At 42.9% G+C, this 10431-nt stretch overlaps 1 protein-coding gene across 1 annotated transcript; it reads left to right on the top strand.

The window, feature by feature from the left end:
• The first annotated feature begins 5107 nt into the window (after positions 1–5107).
• LOC149195483 (uncharacterized) lies at positions 5108–9140 on the top strand. Its single transcript, XM_089407932.1, has 5 exons — positions 5108–5246; positions 5397–5935; positions 6094–6512; positions 7268–8500; positions 8993–9140. Exons 1-5 carry the CDS (start codon positions 5108–5110, stop codon positions 9138–9140), a joined length of 2478 nt encoding a protein of 825 aa, XP_089264058.1.
• Positions 9141–10431: the final 1291 nt, after the last annotated feature.

Consider the following 10431-nt stretch of genomic DNA (forward strand, 5'->3'; position numbering starts at 1 on the left):
CTTCGACACTTCTAAAGAATCGCGATTATTAAGAACTTACGACATTCCAATCTTTGAAGTTTTGATATGACTAACTTTTCAAATTTTTGCTCCCAAAATTTCAGATCTTCCTTTTTATTTCGACATCCGACTTCTGAGTTTCGGGTTCCAAACTTTGACTCTCCCTTTTCATTTCCCTTTAATATACCTAGATTTCACCTGTCCTTCTCTGTATTAGGGATTAAAAATAGGACCATTTGACACAAATATAAGATGGTATGCCAGATAAAAATAGGTCCCACGCTAGTGATTCAATCAATATAAGTTCAAAAAGATAAGTACTCGAACCAGACTAAGTCTATAATCATGAATCTAAGTTTTGGGGAATATTTAATATTTAAGATTACCTCATATGAGAAATAGAAGAACGTATAGATATGGAGTTTTAAATAAAACATATATCCATCGATACGAATGGTCTTTGAAATTGCTTTGCTGCTAGTGAGCCAGGTCATTACCCTGACGAAGATGTCTTTTATTCCATACAAGCATAGCCCCACTGCTAGCAAGCATCCATAGCCCCGACGGGTTTACTCATACTTCCCATGCTTCCCATTTTGGTCACCCTTATAATAAGCACATTTGCGAGCTATGTTTATGATGTACTTGAGTGAAAGAGGTGGGATGGTAAACGAGACTTAAGCTAATGGATATAATACTTCCATAATGTTGACTCTGTATTTTTCCCCGCGACTATTCATTCAGATGCTTTTATAAAGTGGAGGGATGGGAGAGATCCATTGAGTTAAACTCAAGGTCAATTCTTTCCTTGAAAAGATGAGCTATATTACTTAGAAAATAAATGTTCCTCCATGGAAAATATTTAAGGTAAGAGGGCTTTAGAATTCCATAAAAACACCCCTTTAAGGTAAATGAAACCTTTTGAAATAGACAAAGTAAAAATTTTCCATGTATGCCAATCAATGTTGGGTATGGAAAAATTCCTTCTACATAAATCTTTGCGGTATCACCAAAACCAAACCATAACCAATAACAAAAGGAAAAATAAATCCAAACTAAAGCGAAAGAAATAAGCATACTCCAAAAATGCTGAATAAAAAAATAAAAATGAAATAAAAACTCAAATTAAAAAGACAACCCCAACAAGACTAACTATAAAATGTCTCAACAAAAGAGTAAAATAAGACAAACATGTGTGTGTTCATCTTATGTTGAGATTTTAATAAATTTCTATCTTGCAGAGTTATAAGCAATTAGGCTCTCAAATCGTAAGGTGAATAACAGTCATGGGGTAAAATTAAGCCAAATGAGAATTTTTTTCCCTTTGCAATTTTTCTAGTTTCATAAGAACATATTAACAATTTTCTAATAAAAGCAATGCTTATAAAACAAATTGAAAGTTCAGGGACTCCCCAATTTAGCTGACTTGATAAACATCGTAACTTCTCTTCCAAAACTCAAAAGCAAGCAACAAGGAGAATGAGCATCAAATCTGAGCTGGTAGGGGTGTGAAAAAGTTTGTGAAGACCTGCAAAACAAATTTCAAGATCAACAAAACTAAAAACAAAGCTAAAACAAAAATGGAAAGAAATGAAAAAGGATGGAAAGGGACAAATGAAACTTACTATTGAAGATTTTCGTTTAAATTTTACCTAAGAGATATTGATTTTATCTAAACCTCTTCTTTTAACTGGAATTAGAATTATGAAGAAGTGGCTTTTTATGAAGTTTTTTTTGACCCAAATAATCACTTATTAAATCTATACTGAAATGAGCAGTAAAGCTAGGAAAACAAACGATTCATGTTCAAGGAATCTGAAGTAAATAAAATTCATCAAAAATGAAAATGAAGATGTGCTTCTCTACGAATTGAAACAATAATTTTTCTCTTTGTTTCTTCAGATTTCATATCGACTCCATGGTTTACATAAAACCTAAAAAATCAAGACCAAGTCCCAACCTATGTAACACTTATGTGTATATGGAGAGATCTTAAATCTTTTATAAGATAAGTATGGAGCGATATATAAAAATTCAAACATAATTTTACCATGAACCATTGCGTTTGCATATTCCGTATTTTCCTACCATCTAGTTGTATTGCTATAGTGGGTGCTCAAGAATGCCTTTAAAAGATAAAGATGATGCATATTATAGGACAATAGAAAAGGAGATGGGCATCCGATAGTAAAATAAAGACCAAAATATGAGTAAGCCCCAGATTATGAGAGCATATCAATACAGATTCATGTAGACACACCAAGTAGAATGGAGATCCTTGAAGTCACTTAGTTATCTTGAGAAATAATGCTTGGAATTAAAAATACATCCAAGATCTCGAACACCATGATAACATGGAAGTCAACGTAAAGATACAATGATAATAAAAAATGACTCCATGTGCATAGTGATAGGTTTGACTGTATAGTAATGAATGAGTTGATCAAAAGCCTATGAGATTTGTTTAAAACCACGTGAAAGGTGCCACATAAAATCTCGGGATAGAGATTTAAGATAGAATTTAAATTAACTTACGAGATTGCAACAAATTCAATATGTTAAGGTTCCGAGAGGGAAAGAGGCGAAAAGGAAATCTCGGGAACAACCCGATATAAGAGGAGGCTTATACTCGGAGGAAAGAATGGAGCGATGAGGAACCAGGGAGGAAGCGAAGAGATTCGACCCTGGGAGGATTCTCATCTCTAGCCATTAACTCTTCTCGTCTGGCATATGCAAAAACCTAGTGTGTTTCCTTCCTTCATCCGACAGTTTCAACCAGGCAAGCGGGCTTCCCTTGGCAGGTGTCAGCTCTCTCAGTGCCATTCTGTCGGCTTACCCTTTCTCGCGGAGCATCCACCCCCGGTTCCATCCCTCCTCTATCACTCCTTTGGTTTTTTTATGGTCTTGGGAGTCCAGCCACTCCACAAGTCCCGAGCTCTAACCGCCGCGGGTCAAGACCTGTAACAGTATCGCAGCGGGTTAAGGGAATAAGGTTTCACTACGCGGTTACTATTAGCTTCCCATCTCACCTTAAGCAGTTACTCCGTGACCCTGCGTCCCGGCCCACCAGCTCCTAATCTCTGTAATGGAAGAGGGTTACGAGGAGGAACTCGTGGATTACTCATCAGACAACTGCCCAGAATCCGAAATATTCGTGGCCTCCCGTCCGTTGCCACAAGGGGGGGTTGTTTTGGAAATGAACAGCGCACCGGCAGCTCAGGTTGACCAAGTTATTTACGGTCTGGCAGACATGGAAACTTCCTTGTCAGGATTGGAGATCTCTCAACTGAGAGTAACGGTCACCGAGGGTTTTATAAACCCTATTGAGGGTTCTTCCACCCCTTTTCTTTCTATCCCATCTCCAACCGATCTTCTAGCTTGGAACAGCCAGCTCCAGGTCACTGAAGCTATTCAAGGCGGTGAAGGTCTCTGCCTAGGGTTTCAAGACGAACCGTTTCTCGGAACTGTGGAGCCTCATAGTGATCACTGCGGCCCTAATATCCGGAACAACCTTCCAGAATGTTCACAGGCTTGCTCGCAGTTAGGCGATTTTAAGGAAAAACCCCAACCCTCCGGGTTCTTTGAAGGCATTGTCAATAATGAGCCGGACAACGAGGAAGTAAGGGATTTGGACCCTGAACTCAGTTCGGGCAGAGAAGATAACTCCCAGCTGGACCACCCGAACCCCAGGGAAAAAAAGGTTAAGTCATCTAAGCGCTCCAAAACCCGGGAACGAGGGAGATCTCTGGTTTTTGGGGAAGGCATCGGCATGGACAAGGCAGCCCTAACTAAGAATACGGTCCTAGTCGGGCAAGTCTGCGGCCGAAACTACACTCCAGGACGGCTAAAGAAATGGACCATGGAGGTGTGGGGGAATGTTTTGCTGCAGCTTCCCGCAGTGTTGGCACTCTCTCGCAGATGGTTTGCCCTTATTTTCGACGAGCCAAAAGATGTCAACTGGATTCTCACCCATTTCTGGCATATAGAAATGACCCCAGTACTCCTAAAACGATGGTCCACTCTTTTCGACCCAGAAAAGGAAAGTTTAGGAGCAGGGCCGATATGGGTTCGTTTGCCTAGCCTCCCGCTTCAGTTCTGGTCGGAGGAAATCTTCAGGATCATCGGAGACGACCTGGGCACCTACCTCGACCATGACAGATCCTACATGGACACAGGTATTCTGGCGATGGCCCGCATTTTAGTTCATTTGGACACCAGGGACGGCCTGGTGGAGAGCTATCAGTTCCACATGGGTTCCACAACGCGCTGGCAGGAGTTGGACTACGAGGGTATCCCCTTCAGGTGCCGGAAATGCCACGAGGTTGGCCATCTCTACAAGGAATGCCCCCTAGTCACAGGGCATAGACCATCCCCTCCAAAAAGGTTAGCAGCGGCATTCACTCAGACGGATTTGGGAATGGCAGAGATCTCAGACATGCAGTCCAGGCTATCTAAGGCCACCAGTAGACGACCTCCTACTCCATCCAGCCTCCCGGGACCCGACTCCTTGCACTCTGCGGCGCCGAGCACTAGGGCTCACTCCAAAGAAGGCGTGGGATTCACGGGTACCTCCTCTCCTCCTATCTCTGTTTCTCCGTCTGTTAATTTTATTGAAGTTTCTATTTCTAGTTTGATTACCTCAAATTTAATCTCTCCCCTCCCCAAGCTGAGCCAAATTACTTGCCCGGTGATTTCAGCCCCTCCCCCATCCCTTCCCTCCCCCTGTACCCTCAGCCACCTCCCTTCCAATGAAACCCCCGGGGCCTCGACCTCTGGCTCTTCCCACCGTTACAATCTGCGATCCATCCCCCCTTCCCTCCATGCCTACGGATTGGAGGATGACCCTCTCCCCGAAAGCCCCTAGGGGCAGACAATCCCGCATCTCTAAAGCCATTAAAAGAGCCAACTTTGAGGTGGCCTCAGGCATCCAAGCCCCCATCGATCAGGTCCTTAGAGCAAAGGGGAACCCTGCCTCAGTGAACCCATGAAAGGCTTCTCCTTCAATTGTAGGGGGCTAGCCAGCCCTGACAAAAAACTGGCTTTCAAAAGACTCTGTAACTCTCATAATCTGGATTTTTTAATGCTCCAAGAAACTCTTGGGGATGGAATGTCGATCCACAATACCCTAAAAAAATTTCTGCCCGACTGGAGTTTCTTCTACCTGGATGCCAAAGGTCGCTCAGGTGGACTCGCTCTGGGGTTCAACAACCGCACAATCAAAATTTGCAACGCTTGGGGCGGGCATGGTTTTTTGGGTGCGGATATCATCTCAAACTCGCCCCTCATTTCTCTGAGAATTTTAAACATCTACGGGCCTTGCCATCATAGGGAGGCTTTCTGGGACAGTCTCCTCCAACAGGATTTCATGTAGTCGAATGACATTATTATTGGGGGAGATCTAAACTTTTCCCTGGGGTTGGCCAAATCCTGGGGACACAGAGCCCAATCTGACGCCCTAACCGGCTACTTTGAGAAGCTTCTGGATGACCATGAGCTCCTTAGCCTCGATTCGGCCCGCAAAGTGCCTACCTGGAGAAATCGTCGAATTGGGGTCCATGCACTGGCCCGTCGTCTTGACCGCTTCCTCATCAGGCCCAATCTTCTCAACAGACTTGGGCGCATTAGACATTGGGTTGGCACGGGAGGTTGCTCTGACCACTCCCCTATATTTCTAGAGCTGGAAGATGAGGCCAAGAAGTCGGGATCCCCTTTCAAATTCAATGCTGTTTGGATTGGGGATGCTAGTTTCCAAGACCTGGTAACCAAGAGCTGGACACATTTTAACAGGGAAGAGGGGCTTTCACCAGGTTCTGTTATAACTCAAAATTTGAATCAGCTTAAGCATGCAACAATAGCCTGGATCAAGAATAAAAAACTAGAGGAGGATAAGGAACTGGCTAAATTGAGGCTGAGCTGGCCCTCCTTGACTCCCGAGGCTTGTTGAGCTACTCTACCTTCGACTCCAAGGAACATCTGGTCAAGCTAGAAAAGGAAAAAATTAAAATCCTTCAAAGAATTGAAGAGACTTGGAGGCTTAAGAGCAGGGCAACCTAGCTTAAAGCGGGAGACGAAAACACCAAGTTCTTCCAACAGTTCGCCAGAGGTAGGAGGAACATCAACACCATTTGGGGCCTAAGAGACAAAAATGGAAGAGAAGCCAACACTTTCGCTCAGCTAGTGGACCTGGGAGTCAGAAATTTCTCAAACATCTACAAGAGACCCAGGGAAGCTAACATAGCGGAGATTCTCCAAGTTACAGAGGCAATCCCCCTTTTCGTCGAGGAAGAGGACAAGGAGATTCTGAATGCCCCTATCACTCTAGCTGAGCTGGAGGTGACCCTCAAAAGCATGGGCAAAGATAAAAGTCCAGGGCCGGATGGTTGGCCAATTAAATTTTTCATTGCTTTTTTTGAGCTCATTGGTCAAGACCTGCTGCTAGCTGCAGAAGACTGCCGAATCACAGGGGTTATGCCTGAGGCTTTTAACTCTACCTTCCTTGCCCTTATCCCAAAGTGGATAACCCCCAATCCTTTGATGATTTCAGGCCCATCTCTCTCTGCAACTGCATCTATAAGATTTTTTCCAAAATCATTGCCCTTCGTATTAAACCCATCCTCTCAAGAATGATCTCAAAAGAAAAATTTGCTTTCCTTAGCCACCGCCATATCCAGGAAGCTATTGGCACTGCACAGGAAATGCTCCATTCAATCAAATCTGATTCGATAAAAGCCTCCATTCTAAAAATTGATCTGTCTAAAGCCTTCGACAGAGTTAACTGGACCTACCTTCAGCTCATTCTAACCCATATTGGCTTTCCCCACCAGTTCATCAAGTGGGTGGGTAGCTGTTTCTCTGGAGTCTCCTTCAGTGTCCTGATAAATGGTGCAGCCTCAAACTTTTTTCATGCTGAAAGGGGGCTCCGACAAGGTTACCCTCTCTCCCCTCTCTTGTTTCTACTGATAATGGAAGGTCTCAGCAGACTCATATCTGCTGCCAGGAACAATGGCTCGCTAAGGGGTGTCAGGATCAGTGACAAGACCACCATCTCTCACCTTCTCTTTGTTGATGATATTCTAATTTTTCTAAACGGGTCCCTTAGTGACTCCTCTACTTTCAAGGAAATTTTAACTTTATTTTGCAAAGCTACAGGAATGGAGCCGAACTCCACAAAATCAATGATTACTTTCAGCTCCTGCCATCCTAATGAGCAACACTTTGCCTCCCAACAATTTGCTTTTGTGTGACATGACTTGGATGCTGGTCTAAGATACCTGGGGTTTCGCCTCAAACCCAATGGATACCGCATTGCTGACTGGGCATGGCTGATTGCAAAGATTGAAGGCCGCATAAATATCTGGCAACAGAGATGGCTTTCCAGGGCTGGGAGACTCACCCTTATTAAATCAGTTCTAGAGGCTATCCCGGTCTATTGGATGTCTCTGGCCTGGATTCCCAAAGGCATCCTCCACAGAATCAAACAGATTTGCCACAGGTTCCTTTGGCGGGGACAAGCCGATGGCAAAGTCTTCGCCTGGGTAAACTGGGATCGGATAGCTAAGCCTAAAAAGTGGGGCGGCTGGGGCCTAAAGGAGCCTCAAGATTTCGCAAAAGCCCTGGGAGCAAAATTGGTCTGGCAAATTATCTCATCAAACAGCCTCTGGACCGAAGTAATCTACAACAAGTATATCTTTCCACTGTCCCCCATTGACTGGATCCATAGTACTCAGCACCACCATTCGGGGGCCTCAATCATCTGGAAGACAATCATTCACTCAATGAACATCATAAAATCTGGACTGGTTTGGAAGGTGGGGAATGGTACTCAAATCAGAATAGGGGCGGATCCTTGGGTTGGCAGCGGGAATGTCCACATCCTCCCACATGATATGAGAAGGGATCTCAGGGAGACGGGTCATACCCTCCTGGCTCACATTCAAGAGGTTGGTTGGGAGGAAGCCCCTCACAGGCGTTGGAAGGACTTTGACACTTTGGGAATCAGTGGCAGATGGAGGGAGGACTGGGCTGGTTTTATTGGTGGCCTGGAGGAAGCAAATGTTAAGATCTCAGAAAGAGAAGACAGGCTTATCTGGGCCAAGGCTGCCACAGGAAACTATTCCCCCAAAGCAGGTTTTGATTCCTTAATGGAATCTCGTGCCACTGGTCCTCAATGCTGGTGGTGGAGTTCTCTCTGGAAGCTGAAAGCCCCCCACAAATCGAGACTCCTCTTTTGGGCTATCCTCTCCAACAAGATTCCCACTGATCATAACCTGGCTAAGCGCAACATCCATGGGCTGTCAAGATGTAGCCTCTGCAACTCCGCCACTGAGGACACGGACCACCTTTTCTTATTTTGTCCAGTCTCAATTGAGATCTGGAATACTATCACTCAGGGGCATAATTTTCCCTGTCAGTGGACTGGTAGCAATATTAAAGAAGGAGACTTGGTGGTCAAAATCAGCAAACTTGAGACAAAAAAACTTGCCACTCATCATCTGCTGGGGTATCTGGATAACTAGGAATTCCAGAATTTTTCAGGACAAAAATATTTTGGGTGCAGCTCTGTGTAACAACATCCTAGCTATCTACAACTCTCTTCCCGAAGAAAAAGACCTCCCCCCCTCCCCCCCCGAATTATTATCCCTGAAACTATTGATAAGAACCAGCCTTGGGCTTACTTTGATGGCTCTGCCAACGTCGAAGGCTGTGGGGGAGGAGCCATCCTACACCTGTCAGAGGCAACAAACTTCAAATTGAAAGTGGGGCTAGGAAGGGGCACAAACAACTATGCCGAACTCAACAGCCTCAGACACCTTCTGCTTTTTGCCCTGGAAAAACATTGCCCCTCGATCCAAATCTTTGGGGACTCTCAGCTCATCATAAACTGGATAAATGGAACTTATCACTGTCACGTGCACACACTCAGAGATCTGCTGGAAGAAACAATTGGTCTGAAATCACAGTTTGAATCTTTTGTCTGCTGTCACATTTACAGGGAAAGGAATGAAGTCGCTGACCTTCTTTCCAAAGAGGTCGCGCAGCTGAATAGAGGACAATGGATAATACAGGAATACAGGAATGGTGACTTCTTCCAGGTTTATCACAGGCCGTATATAGATGTGGAGGCAGGTGCCAGGGATTGATCGACTGGATCAATCCATTTTTTGGTCTCTCTGGTTTATTTTGTTTCACTTTCATTATATGCAGAACAATCCACTAAACAGTTTGTACACAGTTTTTGGACCTTCAATTTATTGAAGGATTTTGTAATATTTAAGTAACACAGAACTCCATCATCAGACAGTAGAGAAAGCATAACACAATGCTGGCATACAACATGTAATTTTCTTAACAATCTTAATGAAAATTACGCTTTTTCCTTGGAAAAAAAGAGAGGAGGCTTTGGAAAAGATTACTTGTAAATTCTTTAAATAAGAGTTACAATAAAAAGGAAGTCTGAGATTACTATTGGATGGAAATATAATATTGGAAACTTGGATAATGTTATAATTTAATATCACTTTAAGAGATTCTGAAACCAAGGAATTCGGGTGGAGAAATAAAATAGGCCACGTAGATCTCGGAGAGGAAAATCTCGGAATGCGTTTTCAAAATATTTTTCGATATGCTAACTTACATTTTAAGAACCACGAGCCTTCTTCATCTTTGTTTGTAAAGAGCTCAATTCTCAACTTAGCTTGTTTCTGAAGGTCCGAGGTATTGAGTTTTTAGATGATAAATCTCAAAAAATATTTTAGAATACTTCGATATAACACAGACTCGAGAGTTTGATAAGCCTGAAGGTCTAAAGTTTTGAGGGAAGGATATCGAAAAGGTTATTCTCTTAAAAATGAAATGAAAAGCAACATATCGAGATTTACCAGTTAGAGGGTTTATACCATCTCGAGAGGAAGAAATGTAACTAAAGTGGATGAGAGATGAACTAGTGTAGTGCAAGGGTTCAACTTAACCTGAAAAATGTAAGATTTAGAATGGGTAGAGGTAAAATCCTCGATAGGAGAACTTTTACAACCTGCTGCAAGAATTAATTGTAATTTCCTTTGCTTATGGGCCTTCTTTAATTTAACATTTCAAAATTGAGATGCTGTAGACCTACGGCAAATCTGAACAAGAAAGAGTTCAACATTCCATTTTAGCTGTGGTAACAAGAAGTAGCATATGATTATTTACTTATTTCGCAAATTTGCGAAGTAAAGGAAATATGGAGAGAAACATTAATACAAAGCACAAAAATTCTAATGAGAAAATAGATACTTCCTTGAACATTTTATAACTCAGAGAAAATTAGTTGCTCGCTTTATTCTTCTACCTATAATATTAAAAGAAGAAACAATCAAAACAATAAACTAACTAAACTAATTCTAACCCTATCCTAACTAGAAGAAAGGAAACACACTTAGGTATAGTCATATT

Source organism: Pinus tabuliformis, chromosome 2_2, assembly GCF_031772625.1.
Source record: "Pinus tabuliformis cultivar Carrire ecotype Pingquan chromosome 2_2, CPIR1, whole genome shotgun sequence".
NCBI lineage: Eukaryota > Viridiplantae > Streptophyta > Pinopsida > Pinales > Pinaceae > Pinus > Pinus tabuliformis.

Excerpts from the sequence above, each read along its gene's own strand:
- LOC149195483 (XM_089407932.1), top strand. The coding sequence starts at position 5,108 with ATGTCGATCCACAATACCCTAAAAAAATTTCTGCCCGACTGGAGTTTC. Across the intron at positions 5,247-5,396 it reads CAACGCTTGGGGCGGGCATG|ATCTAAACTTTTCCCTGGGG; the intron begins GTTTTTTGGGTG and ends TTATTGGGGGAG. Across the intron at positions 5,936-6,093 it reads GGCCCTCCTTGACTCCCGAG|TTCGCCAGAGGTAGGAGGAA; the intron begins GCTTGTTGAGCT and ends TTCTTCCAACAG.